Source organism: Meriones unguiculatus (assembly GCF_030254825.1).
Source record: "Meriones unguiculatus strain TT.TT164.6M chromosome X unlocalized genomic scaffold, Bangor_MerUng_6.1 ChrX_unordered_Scaffold_31, whole genome shotgun sequence".
Lineage (NCBI taxonomy): Eukaryota > Metazoa > Chordata > Mammalia > Rodentia > Muridae > Meriones > Meriones unguiculatus.
In genome coordinates this window covers 3,942,864-3,965,857 of record NW_026843707.1, presented here as the reverse complement: position 1 = coordinate 3,965,857, position 22,994 = coordinate 3,942,864, and the positions used below count along the sequence as shown (strand labels likewise).

The 22,994-nt window shown below is 37.9% G+C and overlaps 1 protein-coding gene across 7 annotated transcripts in view; it reads left to right on the top strand.

The window, feature by feature from the left end:
- Positions 1 to 22,994, top strand: part of Dmd (dystrophin) — a 2,365,055-nt gene that overhangs the window by 1,420,872 nt on the left and 921,189 nt on the right. For all 7 annotated transcript variants that reach the window (XM_060376797.1, XM_060376795.1, XM_060376794.1 and 4 more), the window contains one exon: positions 5,225 to 5,389. In XM_060376797.1, coding sequence (XP_060232780.1) covers positions 5,225 to 5,389 — 165 coding nt within the window. The remainder of the gene's footprint in view (positions 1 to 5,224; positions 5,390 to 22,994) is intronic.

Genomic DNA, 22,994 nt, shown 5'->3' with positions numbered 1-22,994 from the left:
TGCATGCCCCTCCTTAAGTCTACTGATAGGGGAGGTCTTCTTTTCTTTCCTTCTGATCCTAATTAATTAGGTCTCATTAGGAGTGGCTTCATTGTCTTCTTCTGTGGCCTGGTAATGCTGCTTCCCCCTCAGGGGGAGGTAATTAAAGAGCAGGCCAATCAGTTCATGTCAGAGAAAGTTCCTGTTCCTATTACAATGGAACCCACTTGGACACTGAACTGCCATGAGCTACATCTGTGCAGGGGTCTTAGGTTATCTCTATGCATGGTCCTTGGTTGGAGTATCAGTCTCAGGAAAGACCCCTGTGCTCAGAATTTTTGGTTCTGTTGCTCTCCTTGTGGAGTTCCTGTCCTCTCCAGATCTTACCATTTCCCACTTCTCTCATTTTTAATTGGATTACTTAGTTTGGTGTTTAACCTCTTGAACTCTTTATATATTCTAGATATTAGCCCTCTGTCAGATGTAGGGTTGGTGAAGACCTTTTCCTTTGTCATTTTGTTATGTTGACAGTATCCTTTACATTACAGAACTTTTCAGTTTCATGAGAACTCATTTATTTATTGCCGATTTTATAGCCTATATTATTGGTGGGTTGGGGGAGCAGCTTTATTTAATAATAGCCAGAATTTAGAAATAACCTAGATGATCCTCAAATGAAGAATAGATACAGAAATTGCAGTACACAATTGAATACTACTCAGCAATTAAAAACAAGAAAATCATGAAATTTGCAGTATGGAAACTAAGAGAGATAATCCTGAGTGAGGTAACCCAGAAGTAGAAAGACTCATGTGGTATATACTCATTTATAAGTGAGTATTAGTCATGTAATATAGGAAAAGCATACTAATTATATATTTTACTATATTATATTATATTATATTATATTATATTATATTATAGGACTATATACTATAAGCATATAGTCCTAAAGAAGCTAAACAACAAGGAGGACCCTAGGAAAGATGCTTAATCCTCATTCAAAAGGGCAAACAAGATATACATCAGAAGTAGGAGAAAACAGGGAACAGAACAGGAGCCTTCCACAGGGTGTCTATGAAAGACTCTAACCACCAGAGTATTGAAGCAGATGCTGAGACTCATAGTCAAACTATGGGCAGACTGCAGGAAATGTTATGGAAAAAGGAGAGATAGAAAGACCTTGAGAGGACAGGAGCTCCACAAGGAGACAAACGTAACCAAAATATCTGGGCTCAGGGGGTCTTACAGAGACTGATGAATCAAACAAGGTCTATGCATTGAGAGGACCTAGACTCTCTGCTCAGATGTAGACCATGGCCAGCTCAGTTTCCATGTGGTTTTCCCTAGTAAGGAGAGCTGGAGCTGTCTCTGATGTGCACTCTGTGATTACCTCCCCCTGGCTAAGTGGCCTAACTATGCCAGAGAGAAAGAGGATCCAGTCAGTCCTGATGAGACCTGATAGGTGAGGATCAGATATTAGGGGCTGAGGACCTCCCCTATCATTGGGTTAGGGGAAAAATATAGGGAGAAAGAAAGGGAGGGAAGGAAGAAGTGTGAGACAAAAAGAAGATGAGAGATAGGGATACAAAGTGAATAAATTGTAATAAATAATAATAACAGTAATAAAAACAATAATAATAAAGAAAAAGTGAAAACAAAACAGAATATGAAACCTCTATGCTGGTAGCAGAACAAAGAGAAACATGTCCTGGGAGAAGGATGCTCTTTCTTTGTCAATGATTTTGGGCTAGTAGAACAAGCACTTAAGGCTCTCCAATGAGATCTCTGAGCTCAATGTGCAGCAGGTACATCCACACTATGGTAATCAAATCCTTTGATAGCTTCTGGTAGCTTGGCTTCTTCACCTCATTGGCCCTGTACTGGCCATTGGAACCTTCCTCTACCTGGTGCCCAGTTTCATCCAATTTCTAAAACAAGTAAGCAACACTGCCAGTCACTCCCAATATGGTTGTGGTTCAAAACCAAACAATTTCCAATCTAGAGGGTGACAAATATGATTATACCGCCCTTTCATAAAACAAAACAGGAGAGATGTTGGACTAGTAGCCATCTTGGAGCAAGAGTGGTGTCGGAATAGTCTAACCCCAGAAATCTTATCCAGAGATGGGCAGGAATAGGACTGCCTACCCCTACCCTGAGCCATCATGCCTAAGTGCATATAGCCCTTTGTTGCCACTCTTGTGCTCCTTAGGTTACATAGCCTAGCCGCCAGGTTAAAGTTTCTTTTCCCTTATAAGATCATGCTTGGCAGCACATGGAATTCCTCCTCATGAAAGTAAGGCATTCTCAGCCCCCTTACCCAAGCCAATGATTTACACTCACCCCTAAAGCCTAAAGATTTACATAGCCTCCTCCTACAAATTAAATGAGCTGTCTCTCTGAAGCTGTCTCTTAAGAAATCTGTTTTTCACATAGTTATTGCTGCCTGAGGACTCCATACCCCCAGCCATTCCAAACTTACTCCCCTTCCAAGAATGCATCAAGACACAGTTATTGATTTACTGTGTAATATTACATTCTTACTACAAAAAGAGTGTCAAATATAATGAAGTTTTGACATTACAAGCTTACACTATTCCTTTATATTAGTTTTAATTTTTGATATCCTGAAGACAATAGCTTCACTATTGCTAATCCTGGCTTTCTGTTTACATAGGAGTTTGAACAACTGTTGCTAATATTTTATTATCTTTCACTATTATACAGAGAATTTTTAACTTTATTTAGTTGTGTGTGTGTGTGTGTGTGTGTGTGTGTGTGTGTGTGTGTGTATTATGTGCTAGAAGTTAGGGAAAACAGGGCTAGGATCTTCAGCAAAAAGCACATACCAGGCTTTAAATCTAAGTACCTAATATCAGATGAGACAATATGTAACCTTGCAGCATACCCTTTCCAAATGTATTTGGCATTTGTCAAGTTCAGTGATATCTATGCTTAAAATTAGGTGATAACATCCGCAATATGATGGCATCATAGGATGTTAAAGAGAGCAATAAATTTGAAACTTCTAACCATGATGCTTAGTATATATTAAGCCATTTATAAAAATAATCAGCAGACATTCTGTTAGTCTCCTCTCATCCAAATGCTATGTTTACTTTTTAATTTGTTCATCAATGTCTGCTTCAACTATCTACATTAGGTCTCACAAACTGTAGCTCAGAAAAATAATAATCTTACAAATTTTTCATTTACATAAAATATTCCTTTGCATAATTTTCATTAAATACAAATGAACAGAAAATATGGTAGAAATTATTGCTATACCAACAAAATATAGTTTACTTTGGTTTTAATTTCTTTATATTCTGTTAGTATAAGCCATAGTTACTTGGAGAAGATTCAATTATATATCTAGTACTAATACTCTGTAATTTGGTGCATGTCCTTATAATACTGCAAAGGCTCTGTACTTGGCATACACATTTAGTAGATGAAAAGTTAAATAAGGAATGGACTCCTTGACTTCAATCAGTTGCAATGTACATTTGTGTGAGGGAGTTATTTTTCTTGTGCTGTTTTGATACAGGGTCTCATTTTGCAGTGCTAGTTAGCCTTGAACTTGCCCTATATCCCAGATTAGCCTCTTACTCATAACAATTCACCTACCTCCATTTCATATATGCTGGTATTACAGATGTGAGGCACAACACCTGGCTCAGATATATATTATGCATTTATAAAAAGGCATTAGAGTCTGTAAAATATAGAACATTTTGGGTATAATCCAATGATTTCCTTTATTTTAACTGTGTTTTTTTCTTTATTAACAAATTATAAATCTTAAAAAACTTGGAAAATAACAACTAATAATAAATGCTTTGAATTAACTTATGTGAAGAAGGTGGAGAACTTCTCCTTTCAGAGGTCAGGGGAAGGGAATGGGGGGAAAAGGAACAGAGGGTGGGACTTAGGGGAGTTAAGGGAGGGAGCTTCAATTAGGATATATAATGAAAAAAATGTGAAAAAAAATAGGAACTGGAAACGATCATTTTGAGTGAGGTAACCCAGAAGCAGAAAGACACACATGGTATATGCTCACTCATAAGTGGTTATTAGATATATCATGTAGGATAAACATACTAAAATCTGAAGAAATTCTTCATCCCTGAAGAAGCTGAACAACAAGGAAGACCCTAGGGAAGATCTCAGTCTTCACTCAGAAGTGCAAAAGTGATAGACATTGGAAGCAGGAGAAGATAGGGAACAGGACAGGAGCCTGTCACAGATGGCTTCTGAAAGACTCCACTGATCAAGGTAATCAAAACAGAGGCTGAGACTGATAGCCAAAATTTAGACAGAATGTATGGAATTTTATGAAAGAACAGGGAGATAGAAATACCTGGAAGGGACAGGAGCTCCACAAGGAGACCAACAGAGCCAAAAAAAGAGAAAGAAGTAAGGAAGGAAAGAAAGAAAGAAAGAAAGAAAGAAAGAAAGAAAGAAAGAAAGAAAGAAAGAAAGAAAGAAAGAAAGAAAGACAGAAAGAAAGAAAGAAAGAAAGAAAAAAGAAAGAGAGAAAGAAAGAAAGAAAAAGAAAAAAACATTGGGCCCTGGGGGCCCTGTGGAGACTGATAACCCAACCAAGGACCATGCAAGGAGAAAACCTAAATCCCCTGCACAGATGTAGCCCATACATTAATTCTCCAAGTGGGTTTCCTAGTAAGGGGAGCCGAGTTTGTCTTTGGCATGAACACAGTGGCAGGCTCTCTGATCACCTTCCCCTGGGAGGTGCAGCCTTACCAGGCCACAGAGTAAGATAATGCAGCCAGTCCTCATGAGACCTGATAGGCTAGGGTCAGATAGAAGGGGGGTAGGTCTTCCCCTATCAGTGTACTAGGGGAGGTTCATAGGGAGAGAAGACAGAGGGAGGGTGGGATTGGGAGGAGACGAGGGAAGGAACCACAGCCAGGATACAAAGTGAAAAATTTGTGATAAATAATAATAATTAATAAAAATACAAAAAATAAAATTAAAGTAATTTTTAAAAGTTATATAATAAGTAAAGCAATAAAAACTTCAGATTCTTCTTATTTCATATAGCGTGTTTGTGAAGATGGTGTTACCATCTTCTAGAGGTGTCTTGATTCTTGGTAAGACGGATCTCAAATTGTAAATCTGCATGGAAGTATTCCAATTTTCCTGTGTTTTATTTATTTTTTATTTCACGCAATGTCTTCTAATGTATTAATTACATATGAACATGGTGGTTGCCTTTCAGTTCTCCAGAGCTTTACCTGAAAAACAAGAAGAACTTGAATTTCACTTAAAAGATTTTGAACAGCTTGAAGAACAGCTAGATCACCTGCTTCTGTGGCTCTCTCCTATTAAGAATCAGTTAGAAATTTATAGCCAATCAAGTCACCCTGGCTCAATTGACCTAAAGGTGGGTACCTCTAGCTTTATTTATTTCTTTATTTATTCATTCATTTATTTATATCTATATGTCTATGCATCTAGCTATCTATTTTCATTTCTGGCAAAATTACTCAATGACTATTGAGTTTTTTGTTGGTTACATTGAATCTTGTCACTCCTTAATTACAGGACAAGGAAAACATTCCATTCATAACAATAAATACAGAAATCTCTGAAATAGGTTTTACAGAGTAAAGGTTGATATTGGATGCATGACTAAATTCCAAATGAGAAAGTGGGAATTCTTTGCCCAGGAGCAAGGCTAGTGTGTTAGTAGAAACAACTGCAGTAAGAGAAGATTCTGGTTAAGTAAAGAGGGATCTTCCTGAAAACAGACCAGAATGAGTAGACAGCACCTGGATGCTACAGAATGAAGAATCTATTCTAGTTAGAAAGGTGATCAGATTTGTAGTTGATTCTTGGTAAACTAATCTATCAGGGTTGTGTTTTGTTTTTTGTAAGAAAGTATAAAGTTGCAAGAGTCTTGCTAAATTTTAGTCAGGTAGATAATTATGTCAACATTACCATTAATGTTACTGCAATAATTAGTACAGCATGAGAATTTTCTCCTTCTCTCAGAATTTGCTAGGCTTGCCTTTAGTAAACTGATCATTATAATGCTTGCATCCTATTTGTTAATATGATCCATTTTCCATCTTGTTTTTAATTGAACTTTAATAGTTACATATTTGTAGATGTCTTATCAAAACTTGATTTATATATAAAATTCTCTTCCTAAACATTTGAGAAAGTTGTGCTTAAGAGAAGAAATAAAAATAAGAGAGAGATAGATTTGCTGTAGCTAAATTGAGCTCTTTTTGCAAAGTACAATTGCTTCCTCCTGATGTTTTTTATCGAACACTCTGATAGCTGTGCACTGAGAACACATGGCACTTTATAAGGCGCAGGTAAACATCATTTTCCCAGTAACAAAATTCAGCCTGCTCAGTCATGGCCACTGTCCTCAATTTAATCTAATAATCAAACCCATCAATAACAAAAACCTTTGCCTAGTAACAAGTTCAGTTAACTTTAAAATATATATACAAAACCAGTATCAACACAGCCTATACATTAATAATATATTGGAGATTCTGACACCAAGGCATGGCATCTGATGCCTGAATCACCTTACCCTTGAGTCATACATGCCTTGTCACAAGGGATGGTTGGACTAAGCACATCTTCAATTCAGAGAAGTCTCCCATTCTGAGATTCTGTGTTTCTAGTTAGCTAATACACAGTATCTTCAGACATAATTGACAGTCATGCAATTAATTCACACCATGGTATTTCATCAATTCTAGTTGGTTCATTACTGAATAAACTACATCAATAAGAAAGTGCAGGCACTTGAAACAAATATACCACAACTTAAGCCATATTCCCAATTATGTTGGTTCTATTATTTTCTTTAAATCATTGATTTCCTATTGCAAATAAGAAATAACAGACATTCTTCCCTCTCAACTAGGAATCAGGTGTTTTGTTTTTGTTTTTGTTGTTTTTTAATTTTGTAACTCTTAGGTCTACTCATCAACATGTGTATTTTCAGAAAAACATAATAATGTCGATACTCAATATGAGCTATCTTTTCCCATGCCTATATGTAAAAGAAAGAAAAACAAAGTCTTCTGAGAAAAATAGATCTTACTGACACAACCAAAGTGACTTTTGTCTGGTCTCAGCTCTCCCCTCCTTATTCTCAGTTAGTTCTAACATTCTGAAAAGTCACAGCAGACTTTGTTTATCAACAGTACACAGGTTTCTGACAAATAGGTCCTACAGTCTGCAGTGAAGCAGACTTTTCTCTCTTAATGAACTTCATTATCAAAGCTGCATGTCACCACTTTCACTGCTGTGCAGAATTTCAGTGTCATGCTATTTGCTTCCTAGAGCTTGGTTTAAAGCCCTGAGCAAAGAAACAGCTACTTCTTGCCAACCCCCCCAAAAAAAACAAAAGCAAACAAACAAACCAAAAAAAAAACCACAAACAACAACAAAAAAAAAACCTATGGCATATTCTTTACACATTCTGAAGTTTTTCATCTTGGAGTGTATATTTAAAAAAGCACACCTTAAGATACTTTTTTTTTTCCTGTGGCAGTATCCAGGCCAAAATGTACATATGACCATGTGTACACTAATTTGAGCTCTGCTCCTAGTTACCCAAAAGCCCTTGGCTTACAATAAAGAAACAGTGACTTCTGTTAATAATAAACATTTTTTCATTGAAATTTTAACTTATTTTTTATTAATTACAGTTTATTTTAGTTTTATTATCCCTCTATGTTAACCTTCTACTGTATTCTCTAATAAATAATTTATTAAGATTATACCTTTCTATCTCTTGTTTAAATTATAATTTCAGTCTTCATAGTTTGCTGTGTACTCCTCTGCTTACAAAAAGTAAATATTTACTTTCAATTTAAAAAATAATAAAATGAGTTATTCTTTGCTGGGCTTTGTCCCCCCCCCACCAAAAAAACATTTACATAGTTTGGAAAACATGCCAACTTTTTAACATAGGAAATTAAATTCCTTTAAAAAAATCTCACTGCTGAGACTTATGGCCAACTGTTGGGCAGAGTGCACGGAATCTTATGTAAGAAGTGGGAAATAGTAAGAGCTGGAGAGGACAGGGTCTCCACAAGGAGAGCAACAGAACCAGAAAATTTGAACACAGGGAACTTCCCAGAGACTCATACTCCTACCAAGGACTATTCATGGAGATAACCTAGAACCCCTGCACAGATGTAGCCCATGGCAGTTCAGTGTCCAAGTGGGTTACATAGTAATGGGAAGAAGGACTGCCTCTGACATAATCTGATTGGCCTGCTCTTTGATCATCTGCCCCTGAGGGGGGAGCAGCCTTAATAGGCCACAGAAGATGACAAAGCACCCACTCCTGATGAGATCTGATAGACTAAGATCAGAAGGAAGGAGAGAAGACCTCCCCTATCAGTGGACTTGGGGAGGGGCATGTGTGAAGAAAGGGGAGGGAGGGTAGGACCGAAAGGTGAGGAGGGAGGGGCTTATGGGGGGATACAAAGTGAATAAAGTGTAATTAATAAAATAAAATAAAATTTAAAAAAGTCAATTCAATGAAAGTAGATATAAAAAGGCTAGCTATAGCACTCAGTATGATCTTTTCTAGTTCCTACCATTTGTCTTCAAATTTCATAATTTCCTTGTTTTTAATTGCTGAGTATTATTTCATTGTGTAAATGTACTGCACTTTCTGTATCCATTCCTCCACTGAGGGACATCTAGGTTGTTTCCATATTCTGGCTATTACAAATAAAGCTGCTATGAGCATAGTTGAGTAAAATATCCTCATTGAATAGTGGGGCATCTTTTGGGTATATGCTTAGGAATGGTATAGCTTGGTCTTGAGGTAAAACTGTGAATAATTTTCTGAGAAAGCTCCAGATTGATTTTCAATGTCATTGTACAAGTTTACATTCCTACCAACAATGGAGGAAGGTTTCCCTTTCTCCACATACTCTCCAGTATGACCAGCCCTTGAGTTTTTTGTTGTTGCTGTTTTTTGTTTGTTTGTTTGTTTGTTTTGTTTTATCTTAGCTATTCTGATGGGTGTGAGGTGAAATCTCAGGGTCATTTTGATTTGCATTTCCCAAACAAACAAGTAAGTTAAGTATTTCTTTAAGTGTTTCTCTGCCATGCGATATTCCTCTATTGAGAATTCTCCCTTTAGCTCTGCACCCCATTTTTAATTGGGTTACTTATATTTTCTGTGTTTAACATCATCAGTTTTTTTTTTTTTTATTCTAGATATTAGCCCTTTGTCAGATGTAGGGTTGGTGAAGCTCCTTCCCAGTCTGTAGGCTGTCATTCTGTTCTGATAACAGTATCCTTTGCTTTACAGAAGCTTTTCAGTTTCGGGAGGTCACATTTATTAATTGTTGATCTTAGAGCCTGTGCTATTGGTGTACTGTTCAGGAAGTTGTTTCCTGTGCCAATGACGTCAAGGCTCTTTCCCACTTCTTCTTCTGACAGACTTAGTGTTATCTGGTTTTATGTAGAGGCCTTTGATCCGTTTGGACTTTAACTTTGTGCAGGATGATAAGTATGAATTTATTTGCATTTTTCTACATATAGACATCCAGTTAGACCAGCACAATTTGTTGAAGATGCTATCTTTTTTTCCATTGTATGGTTTTAGATTCTTTGTAAAATATTAAGTTTACTTAGGTGTGTGTTTATTTCTGGGTCTACTATTCGATTCCATTAAGACACCTATGGTATATGCTCACTTATACGTGGATATTTGACATATAATATAGGATAAACATACTAAAATCTATAGTTCTAAAGAAGCTAAACAACAAGGAAGACGCTAGGTAAGATGTTTAATCCTCATTTAGAAGGGCAAACAGAATAGACCTCAGAAGTAGGAGAAGACAAGGAATACGACAGGAGCCTTCCACAGAGGCCCTCTGGAATACTGAATCCACTAGGGTATCAAAGGAGATACTGAGACTCATAGCCAAACTTTGGGCAGAGTACAGGGAATCTTATGGAAGAAGTGGGAGATAGAACTGTAGGGGACAGGAATTCCATAAGTAAAACAACAGTGTCAATCTACCTGGACTCTGTGTAGTGTGCAGAGACAGATGGTCATACCAAGGACCATGCATGAAGAAGACCTAGAACCCTTGCTCAGAGGAAGCCCATAAGAAGCTCAGATTCCAAGCAGGTTCCCTAGTAAAGGGGACAGCGTCTGTCTCTGAGATGAACTCAGTGTCCAGCTCTTTGATCACCCCCCCCCCCACGGGGTGTGCTGCCTTACCAGGCCACAGAGGCAGATGAGGCAGCCAGCCTTGATGAGACCTGACAGGCTAGGGGTCAGATTGAAGAGGAGGAGGTCCTCCCCAATCAGGGGAGTAGATAAGGAGCATAAGGGGAGAAGAGGATAGGATGGTAGTTGGAATGGGTGGAGAAGAGGGAGAGTGGGCAGAAGGAATAGAAAGTGAATAAATTGTAATTACTTACTTACTTAATTAATTAAAAAAGCTAGCTGCAGTCTGGCTACATTTCCTGAATTTAAAGAAGCTTTCTTTTTCTATTTATGGTGGTCATAGATATCATGGAAGCAAAGAGCCTAGGGCCCTGCCATTCAGGTCATGTATTGTGTTTTGTGAAACTCTGAGCACCTGTAAGGAAAAAAAAAATAAAGAATGTGTAATGTCCTACATATACTTCAGTATTGCCTGCCTGGCATTTCATGCTTATTGGTGAAATGCAGCTAGCTATGTAGTAAAACCCAAATTTAAAATAAGATAAAATAAAAAGGCTTAAGGGCTCTGCTTTTTTTTCCTTTTTCTTCTTTTTATTACAATATATTCTCTTTGTATTGCAGTTGTAGCCCCATTCCCTTGTCCCCTCCCAAGCACACCCTCCCTCCCTGTTCTCCAGTACACCTCACCCAGTCCACTGACCTTAGCCCATTAGGTCTCATCAGGAATGGTTGCATTGTCTTCCCCTGTGGCCTGGTAAGGCTGCTCCCCCCTCAGGGGGAGGGGATCAAAGAGCAGGCCACTGAGTTCATGTCAGAGACAGAAGAGCAGAAGAGCTCAGTTTTAATACATTGTTTTTGCTGGAGCGAAAATTGACTGCACATCACTGGGTTTATGCAGTTTACTCCCAAAATATTCCTATTCAAAAGAAAATTTGCAAATAGCAATATTCATCTTGAAAATCACCTAACCAAACCCTTAGCAAGCTGAAAAACATAATCAATGAGATCATGATGTAGATTTTGAAAATCAGGCATAATCATAGCCTTTTTCCATTAGTCAGCCCAGTAGAAGGCATGCCTTTCAATTTTGATTTTCAAACGTATTCTCAATTTAGACATAAACTATGTTGATTTCAAATTTCACATATGATAATTGAATGCTAAGATCCACAGACTATTTTAGAACGTCCATAAATGGTTTCATGCTTTTAATCCTTAATGAAACTTTTCAATAATAAGCTAGAGGTAGGCTGTTTATATGACATATAATAGTCTAACTACTGCTTTACACACTTTATTTATTTATTTATTTATTATTGAAGTTACAGTTTATTCACTTTTTATGCCAAATGTAGCACCCTCTCTCCCTCTTCTCCACCCCTGCCCCTCCCCCAGTACACCGATAGGTGAGGTACTCCTCTCTTTCCATCTGATCGTAGTCTGTCATGTCTTCTCAAGAATCACTGCATTGTCTTTCTTTGTGGCCTGGTAAGAATGTTCCCCACACATGGGGAGGTGATCAAAGAGTCAGACATTGAGTTCATGTCAGAGACAGTCCCTGTTCCCCTTACTTGGACACTGAGCTGCCATGGGATATATCTGTGCAGGGTTCTAGGTTATCTCCATTCATGGTCCTTGGTTGGATTATCAGTCTCAGAAAAGACACCTGGGCCCAGATTTTTTTGTCTCTCCTTGTAAGCTCCTGTCCCCTACAGGTCTTTCATCTTCAACTTCTTTCATAAGATTCTCTGCACTTTGCCCAAAGTTTGGCTCAGTCTCAGCCTCTGTTTTGATACACTGCAGGGTAACAAAGTCTTTCAAAGTCCCTCTGTGGTAGGCTGCTGTCCTGTTCCCTGTTTTCTCCCTCTCCCAGTGTCCTTCTTGTTTGCCTTTCTGAATGAAAATTGAGCATCTTTCTTTTTGTTTATTAATTACACTTTAGTTACTTTGTATCCCCCCCCTGGTTCCCTCTCTCCTCCCATCCCAATCCCTCCCTTCCTCCACCCTCTGCCTGCATGCCCCTCCCCAAGTCCACTGATGGGGGAGGACTTCTTTTCCTTCCTTCTGATCCTAGTCAATTAGGTCTTATCAGGAGTGGCCGTGTTGTCTTCTTCTGTGGCCTGGTAATGCTGCTTCCTCCTCAGGGGGAGGAATTTAAAGAGCAGGCCAATCAGTTCATGTCAGAGACAGTCCCTGTTCCTATTACAATGGAACCCACTTGGATACTGAACTGCCATGGGCTACATCTGTGCAGGGGTCTTAGGTTATCTCCATGCATAGTCCTTGGAAAATTGGGCATCTTAACCAGGGTCCTCCTTTTTGATTAGCTTCTTTAGAAGTACAGATTTTTGTATGATTGTTGTATATTATATGTCTAATATCCTCTGATAAGTGAGTGTATACCATGTGTCTTTCTGCTTTTGGGATACCTCACTCAGGATTATCTTCTTTAGTTCCCAACATTTGCTTACAAATTTCATGACATCATTGTTTTTAATTGCTGAGCAATTTTCTATTGTGTAAATGTATCACAATTTCTGTATCCATACCTCAACTAAAGGACATCTGGGTTTTTTCCAGGTTCTGGCTATAAAACAGACAAACAAACAAACAAACAGCTGCTACAAACATGGTTGAGCTAGTGACCTTTTGATATACTTGAGCATCTTTTGGATATACGCCCAGGAGTGGTATAGCTGGGTCTTGAGGAAGCACTCTTCCTAATTGTATGGGAAAGCACCCAACTGATTTCCAAAGAGGTTGTACAAGTTTACATTCCCACCAGCAACGGAGAAGTGTTTCCATTTCTCCACATCGTCTCCAGCATGTGTTGTCACTTGAGTTTTTGATCTTAGCCATTCTGATGGATGAAAGATGAAATCCCAGGGTAATTTTGTTTTGCATTTCCATGATGACTAAGGATGTTGAGCATTTCCTTAAGTGTTTCTCTGCCATTCAATATTCCTCTAAAGAGAATTCTCTGTTTAGCTCTATACCCCATTTTTAAATTGGATTACTTGATTTGTTGCTTTTTACTTTCTCGAGTTCTTTATATATTCTGGATATTATCCCTCTGTCAGAGATAGGGTTGATGAATATACTTTCCCAATCTGTAGGCTGTAATTTTGTTCTGAAGACTCTGTCCTTTGCTTTACAGAAGTTTTTCGATTTCATGAGGTCCCATTTATTGATTGTTGACCTTAGAGCCTGTGCTGTTGGTGTTCTGTTCAGGAAGTTGTCTCTTGTGAAAATGAGGTCAAGGCTCTTCCACAATTTTTCTTCTAACAGCTTTGGTGTGCCTAGTTTTATGCTGAGGTTCTTTTATCCACTTGGACTTTAGTTTCCTTCAGGGTGATAAGTATGGATCTATTTGCATTTTTCTACATGTAGGCATCCAGTTAGACCATCAGTTGCACTCCCTACTGCACTTAAGGCCCACATCCCAGTCATCTACAAGCTCTAGCACTTTGTCCTTCATAGCATACCTCCAGGCATATGCCCTTGTTTGCTTGCCTGCACTTGGGCCCCTTCACTGTGATCTTCCTCATTGAGCTACAGCTGAAACATCAACAAACACTCTCAAACTAATGGACCTCTCTTATCTTCCCTGAAGAATACTCCAAACAACAGAGAAAGACCCGGTCTGAAGTACAGACTCCAGGAACAAACAGTGAATTTTACAGATAAGCAGATGGCTAGAAGTCGATATAAGAACACATCCAACTAAAATCAAGAAATCATAGCTTCACCAGCAACCCCCGAAATCAATTGATATTTTAATTCATCAGAAACACAGGAAAATGATTTTAAAGCTATGCTTATCCAGTTATTAGAGGCACCAAAAGAGGAAAAGAACATATCTCTTAAAGAAATAGCCACAAAGCTCTGCCCTGCAGACTATCAATGTAGATGCTGAGACTTATGGGCAACCTTTCGGGAGAGTGCAGGGAATCCTATGAAAGAAGTGGGAAATAGTAAGATCTGGAGAGGACAGGAACTCCACAAGGAGAGCAATAGAACCAAAAAATCTGAGCACAGGGTTCTTTCCTGAGACTGCTATTCCAACCAAGGACTATGCATGGAGATAACCTAAGACCCCTGCACAGATGTAGCCCATGGCAGTTCAGTATCCAAGTGGGTTCCATTGTAATAGGAACAGGAACTGTCTCTGACATGAACTGATTGGCCTGCTCTTTAATTTCTTCCCCCTGAGGGGGAAGCAGCCATTACCCGGCCACAGAAGAAGACAATGCAGCCACTCCTGATGAGACCTAATTGACTAGGATCAGAAGGAAGGAAAAGAAGTCCTCCCCTATCAGTGGACTTGAGGAGGGGCATGCATGCAGAGGGTGGTGGAAGGGAGGGATTGGGACTGGAGGAGGGTGAGAACCACAGGGAAGATACAAAGTGAATAAAGGGTAATTAATAAAGAAAAAAAAAGAAATAGCCCCACAAATGGAGGCACATAAATAGGAATTGAAGAAAGCTCTCAAAGAATTCACTATGTACATCAGACTGGCCTTAATCTCACAGAGATCACTTTGTCTCTACTGCTATTATAAAGGAGTGAGTCACTCAGCCACTTTGATTCATTCTTTCTCAAGGCATAGAGTCATCACCAGTAGTTGGCATCATCACGAAATAACCTTGTCACCTTTGATCTGACATTGTGTTCATTTAGATTATGCAATTTTCCTTCTAGTAACAAGTTCTTATAATGTGGTATTTTCTAACTCAGTTCTTATTTTTCTGCCTTCTACTACAATATGCATGTCAATCTACTTGATAATAGGAATAAAGAGATGGCATCTTTGTTTTTATATCTACTTTAATAAAGTAATAGACTCTATTAAAGTTAATAAAATTTGAGTATATCAAATTAATTAATTAAATATAATTAGATTATGTTAAAATTTACTTTTGCATTCAGATTTTATTAATATAATATAATTATAATATAATTGTATATAATATAATTGTATATACATCTTGTATAATTTTATCTATGTCAGAATAACATCTTCAATGGACTGAATCCTAAGGCCTATGAGTCCTACAGCACATACCAGGAAACCTCTTTCTACTTTGTCATCAACTTACTTTGGGTAGAGTCTTCAACTAGTTATAAAATTATTGTTGCTTTATTTCCTATATACTTGGTATTGTTTCATATTGCCAAAAAACATACATTCCAACATTTTATATGTATTATTTAAACACATTTGAAATTTGTTTGCACGAATCTCCAGTGAACCTCTCTAAGGATCTAATGAAATTTCTGTTTAATTAACAAGCCATATGTTGATTCACTATAATGTCTTATGTTAAGGAGATGACTACTCTGAAGTTATTTAGAGTTAGAAGTATAAAGTATAGTCCATGCTGACACATATGTGGTGTTGTAGAATGAATGCTAATAATAGTCTCAAAGAATCAATTCTTACCTAAGAAAGACATTGTAGCTCTTCAAGGAACTTTCAATAGTAGTAGTAAGGCATTTTTTTTAACCCCTCTACCTTTTCATGAGTCATCAGCATTCTTCAATCAAGGAAGAGGGTGCCAACTCACTATATTTTGAACATATCATCTTCTTTTGAGTGAGGATGAATTTTTCATATGTCTCAGACTCATTTTATCTTCCTTTTATACACTCTCTTAACAAGTTTCTTTCCAGGTTTCTCCTTTGGTTATCCATCACTTTCAAAAGCTGAAACAAATACACTTAACAAATTAAAGTAGAAACATGATTCCTTTCTACAGCATAGATTTAAAATGACAAATTGATTCTAGTTTTAAGGTTGTAACCTGAAACCATCGAAGTTAATCTTCAAATGAAGTACAAATCGTCCTTTTCCTTCACAGCAAATAATCTTAGAAGTAAGTTCACTTTGATGAGAAATTACAGCACAATTACAGATTTTAAATGTCTGGGTTTTTAAAAATATATTTTCAGTATGTAATGATGACAACAAGGTTTTTTGTGTGTTGCCCTCTGGTAAGTGACTACAACAATCTGGCAATTTAGGAACCACCAGCTGTGGGTTGTCTCTGTCTTTTGTCTTCTAGCCATGTTTGAAATAATCATTTAGAAAGTTTTAATTTTATTTACACACCTTATTCTTTCATATAAAACCAAAAATTGTTTGATTTTTCTCATCTTCAGGTGCACCAAAAATGGCTTGTCATTTGGCTGGCTAGTTTTATTAGTATCCTGAGATGCAATTTATCTGAATCTGAAAAGTTAATTCTAAGCAGATTGGGCCCTCTAATCCTCTTACTCCTCTTGGACATTATTTCACTGTCAGTACTATTTGTTCTGTTCTTTGCAGTCAAAATATTATTCCTCTTGACATACAAGAAATAAACCCAATAGAATTAAAGCTCCTGGTTTTAATTTTCCATCACCAATACTAATTTTCTTCCAAAAAACACTTAAATGATCTTACACCATTATTTTGCTTTAGATATAACTTAAAGTCACTTGTCACCCTACAAAAATTTCTGCTTCCTTCATATCATATTTTAAAGCACACTAAAAATTGCTTTAGTGCTTTTTCACTACTCCATTAAAAAATATAGGTAATGTTATTTTGCAGGAAGTTAATGTGAGAACATCAGTAGCAACATTATAAATTTTAAACGTAAACTACAGAAATCTCTATCCTCAACATGGATATCTCTGTCCCTTTATGAATATGAGTAAATGAGGAAAATTAGAACATTTTCAAAAGTTTTAAAATGCTTTTTATGTAAGTGAGTGAGTAGACTAACTGGTTTACTACCAATTTTGCCTAAGAGGTGACATTGATAGGCAACAAAATCCAGGGTAGATAAAAATTGAATATAAAGGTCTTCTTTTCCTTCCTTCTGATCCTAGTCAATTAGGTCTCATCAGGAGTGGTTCAATGCTTCTATTTTTATCCTTGACTTTCACTATTATATTTATTATTGATATTATTTATTATAATTTTTTATTTTGTATCCCGGCTGTAGTTCCTCCTCCCCTTCATCTTCTCCTGCCTTTTCTCTTCCCTTGATATGTCTCTCCCTTAGTTCACTGATAGGGCATCCTCTTCCCCTACTATCTGACCCTAGCCTATCAGTTCTCATCAGGACTGTCTGGGTACTCATGCCCTATGGGTTAGTAAGGCCACCTCGCCAGGAGGAGGTGATCAAAGAGGAGGCAACTAAGTCCATGCCAGTGACTGCCCCTGCCCCCCTTACAAGGGAACCCCCATAGAAACTGAGCTACCCATGGGCTTCATCTGAGCATGGGGTCTAGGTCCTTTCCATGCATCGTCTTTGGTTGATTAATCAGTCTTCGCAGATCCTTTCAACTGTAGAGTTTAGTCTCATTTTAAATTTAATATAGAAACATGAAATGATAGATTATAGGAGAAATACAGTAGTTTCATTCTAATTAACACTGCCAACATCCCTCCTGTGTATATGCCACTGGTGATTGAACCTAGGACTTCACTCATTCTAGGCAATAGTGCTAACACTGATCTCTTATTTTACCCATCTTTTCACCTTTTATTTGAAAACATTATTATTAACTTTCTCAGGCTGGCTTTGAGATTATACTAGAGCCCAGGTTGGATTTTTTTTTTTTCAATGCAGTTTAAGGAAGGGAGGGATTGGGATGAGAGAAGGAAGGAAACCACAGGGAAGATAAAAAGGGAATAAAGTGTAATTAATAAAGAACAACAACAACAAAAATATAGAAGCATTGAGCATGATTCGAGTCTTCCAAAGAATTCATGAACCAACAATAGGCATTCTGGATAACATGAGAATTTGGTGTTTCGGTTTCTGTTTTGTCATATTGATAAGATAGACAAGTGTAAATGAGGTGTCATAGTTAGAATTTTATTCCTATGACCACGGCAACTCTTAAGCAGGAAACATTTAATTGGGGCTGGCTTACAGTTCAGAGTTTTATCTTCATTAACTTCATGGTGGGAAGAATGGCAGCTTGCAGGCAAACATGGTGCTGGAGAAAGAGCTCCCCGGGCAGGGGAGGAGACTATGGGTCACACTGGGTCCTCAAAAGCCTCACAGTTAGCCTCCACAGTGACATACTTCCTCCAACAAGGCCATACCTCCTAATAGTGCCAGTCCCTATGGGACCAAACCACTATATAAGGCAAATACCCATTTTCTTGCTTGCCTGCAGATGGCTATAATACGTTGTTTATTTGGTTTACTAAAACTACCAGTAAGTTGTTGGACTAAGATCAATCTGTGTCTACAACTTGAATCACCCATACAGAAATTACTTTGGGATGTGATGAATTTCAGGGGCCAAGACTTTAAATATTTATTGAAGTCATCACTGAATCCTCTAAACCTTCTATGACCTTTGTATAAAGTTTGCTGGGGTGGCTAATTGCTTCTTAATGACCTAACAATTATCTATCATGACAAATACGTAATGTTCACTTAGGGAGCATGTTCCTTGGTTGGAATAACAGTCTCTGCAGTGCCCTCCTCCACACCCCCACGCCGGCCCAGGTTTTTTGGCTCTTTTTCTCCTTGTGGAGTTCCTGTCCTCTCTAGGTCTTTCTAGCTCCCTTTTTCCCCCACAATGTTTCCTGCACTCTGCCCAAAGTTTGGCTATGAGTCTCAGTATCTGCTTCCATACCCTGGTGGGTATAGTCTTTCAGAGGTCCCCTATGGAAGGCTTCTGTCCTGTTCCTTGTGGTCTCCTACTTCTGATGTCTATCTTGTTTGCTTTTCTGAGTGAGGTTTCAGCCTCTTCCCTAAGGTCCTCCTTGTTGTTTAACTTCTTTAGGACTAAAGCTTTTTAGTATTTTTATCCTTTATTATACAGCTACTATCCACTTGTAAGTGAGTATGTACCATATGTGTCTTTCTGATTATGGGTTACATCACTCAGGATTATTATTTTTTTTCTATTTCCCACCATTTTCCTGCAAATTTCATGATCTCTTTGTTTTTTTTGTTTTTATTTTAAATTTTTCATCAATTACACTTTATTCATTCTGCATCCCCCCATAAGCTCCTCCCTCCTCCCCTCCCAATCCCACCATCCCTCCTCCCTCTGCTTGCATGCCAAGTCTGTCAGTTCACATCAAAAGTGGCTGTATTGTCCTCTACTATGGCCTGGTAAGGCTGCTCCCCCCCAGAGGGAGGTGATCAAAGAGCAGGCCAATCAGATTATGTCAGAGGCAGTCCCTCTTCACATTACTATGTAACCCAATTGGACTCTGATCTGCCCTGGGCTACATCTGTGCAGGGGTTCTGGGTTATCTCCATGAATAGTCCTTGGTTGGAGTATGAGTCTCTTGGAAGTTCCCTGTGTTCAAATTTTCTTGTTCTGTTGCTCTCCTTGTGGAGACCCTGTCCTCTCCAGCTCTTACTATTTCCCAGTTCTTACCTAAAATTCCATTCACCTGCCCAACAGTTGCCCATCCGGCTCAGCATCTGCTTTGATAGTCTGAAGGACAGAGGCTTTCAGAGGCCCTCTGTGGTAGGTTCCTAGGTTGTTTCCTGTTTTCTTCTTCTTCTGATGTCCATCCTCTTTGCCTTTCCGGATGGGGATTGGACATTTTAGTTAGGGTCCGCTCTCTTGCTTAGTTTCTTTAGATGCACAGGTTTTAGTGGGTTTGTCCTATGTTGTATGTCTATATGAGTGAGTATATACCATGTGTGTCTTTTTGCTTCTGGGACAACTCACTCAGGATGATCCTTTCCAGATCCCACCATTTACCTGCAAATTTCATGATTTCCTTATTTTTCATTGCTGAGTAATATTCCATTGTGTAGATGTACCACAATTTCTGCATCCATTCTTCAGTTGAGGGGCATCTGGGTTGTTTCCAGCTTCTGGCAACACCCTTCACAATAGCCACAAATGACATAAGGTACCTCGGAGTAACCCTAACCAAGGAAGTCAAAGACTTGTATGAAAAAAATTTCAAATCTCTGAAGAAAGAATTAGAAGAAGATATGAGAAGATGGAAAGATCTCCCATGCTCATGGCTTGGTAGGATTAACATAGTAAAAATGGCCATCTTACCAAAAGCAATCTACAGATTCAATGCAATGCCCATCAAATTACCAACACAATTCTTTACAGACCTGGAAAGGAAAATTCTCAAGTTCATATGGAATAACAAGAAACCCAGAATTGCTAAAACAATCCTCTACAATAAAAGATCTTCCGGAGGTATCTCCATCCCTGATCTTAAGTTGTACTATAGAGCAACAGTTATAAAAATTGCATGGTACTGGCATAGAAACAGAATGGTGGATCAATGGAACCGAACAGAGGACCCAGAAATAAACCCACACACTTATGGACACCTGATCTTTGACAAAGACGCCAAAACCATACAATGGAAAAAAGATAGCATCTTCAACAAATGGTGCTGGTCTAACTGGATGTCTACATGTAGAAAAATGAAAATAGATCCATACTTGTCACCCTGCACAAAACTGAAGTCCAAGTGGATCAAAGACCTCAACATAAAACCAGACATATTAAATCGGCTTGAAAAAAAAAGTGGGAAATACCCTAGAACTCATTGGTACAGGGGAAAACTTCCTGAACAGAACACCAACAGCACAGGCTCTAAGAGCAACAACCAATAAATGGGACCTCATGAAACTGAAAAGCTTCTGTAAAGCAAAGGACACCGTCATCAAAACAAAGCGACCACCTATAGATTGGGAAAGAATCTTCACCAACCCTTTATCTGGCAGAGGACTCATATCCAGTATATATAAAGAACTAAAGAACCTGAAAAGCAGCAAACCAAGTAATCCACTTAAAAAATGGGGAACAGAGCTAAACAGAGAATTCTCTGTAGAGGAATACTGAATGGCAGAGAAGCACTTAAAGAAATGCTCAACCTCACTAGCCATTAGGGAAATGCAAATCAAAACAACCCTGAGATTTCACCTTACACCCATGAGAATGGCCAAGATCAAAAACTCAAGTGAGAACACATGCTGGAGAGGTTGTGGAGAAAGGGGAACCCTTCTCCACTGCTGGTGGGAATGTAAACTTGTACAACCACTCTGGAAATCAATCTGGCGCTTTCTCAGACAACTAGGAATAGCGCTTCCTCAAGATCCAGCCATACCACTACTGGGCATATATCCAAAAGAGGCTCAAGTACACAAAAAGGACATTTGTTCAACCATGTTTGTAGCAGCTTTATTTGTAATAACCAGAAGCTGGATCTCTTTGTTTTTTACTGCTGAGTAATATAGTCCATCGTATAAATATACCACAGTTTCTGTATCCACTCCTTGGTTGAGGAGCATCTAGGTTATTTCTAGATTCTGGCTATTACTAATACAGCTGTTATGAACATAGCTGAGCAAGTTTCCTAATTCAATGGTGAGACATGTTTTGGGTATATGCCTAAGAGTAGTTCAACTGTATCTTGAGGTAGCACTATTCCTAATTTTCTGAGACTGTACCAGATTGATATTAAAATTTATTGTACAAAGTTGCATTCCCACCAGCAATGTAGCAGGGTTCCCCTTTCTCCACAACTTCTCCAGCATGCATCATCCCTTAAGTTTTTGGTCTTAGCAATTCTGAGGGGTGTGTGGTGGAATCTAGGGTCATTTTGATTTGCATTTCCTGGATGACTAAGGATTTTGAGCAGTTCTTTAAGGGTTTCTCTGTCTTTGATTATTACTCTGTTGAAAATTCTTGGTTTAGCTCTGCACCCCATTTTTAACTGGATTACTTGGATTGTTGGGGTTTAACTTCTTCAGTTCTTTATACATTCTGGATATTAGCCCTCTCCCTCAAGTTAAGAACACTGGAGCAGCTGTAGACTCAGAGGTCTTTCTGCCTGTGCCCTAAATATGTGGCATATATGGGTTACAAAAAGTGAAGCAGAAGAGACAGTGAATTCAGGGTAAACTATTTGAGACTCCAGAGACAGGTGGATCAGTCTGCTCCTGGAATAATGAGTCTAGGCTACAAACAACCAGATGACTAGAGGCCAGTGTAAGAATACAGGCCACAAAAACCTGGACGTCATGGCTTCACCAGAATCTCCAAAAATCAATGGATATTCTATTACAGCTGAAACACAGGAAAATTATCTTAAATGTATAATTATGCAGTAATTCAAGGCAAATAAAAAATGAACAAAATTAGAGGCACATAAAGAAAGGCCATCATGAAAAGACAGGAAAACATAATCAAACAGCTGAAGGAAATGAAGGAAATTGTGTGAGACATGAAAACAGAATTAGAATCAATAAAGAACTTAGAGAACTTAGAGAAGAGATCAGGAGCCACAGTGATGAGCATCTCCAATAGAACAGAAGAGATGGAAGAGAGTATCTCTGGCACTGAGGATACAATTGCAGAAATTGATACATCTCTCAAAGAAAAAATAAAATATGAAAAGATACAAACATATAAACAATACACTATAAATAAGTACATATATAACTTATAGTTATATATATAGTATATATGTAACTATAGTTATATGTTATATAGTTATATTTTTATATAGTTATATAAGTACATATAGTTTATATATGCATATGTGTATATATATATATGTATACATATATGTGTGTGGGGAAATGAAATACAGTTTAGAATTCACATTTATACATTTCCCCTTCCATTATTTGCTAAATAGGAATATGCTTCTAAAAGTTAAATGTTATGGAATAAGCCAGAAATATTGTAAAATATACTTCACTAGTGCAATAAAAAAAAAAAAAAAAAAAAAAAAAAAAAAAACCTCTAGTTTAAGGTTCCATGTCTTGATTTTTTTTTCTGGCTTTTTATTTTTGCTCA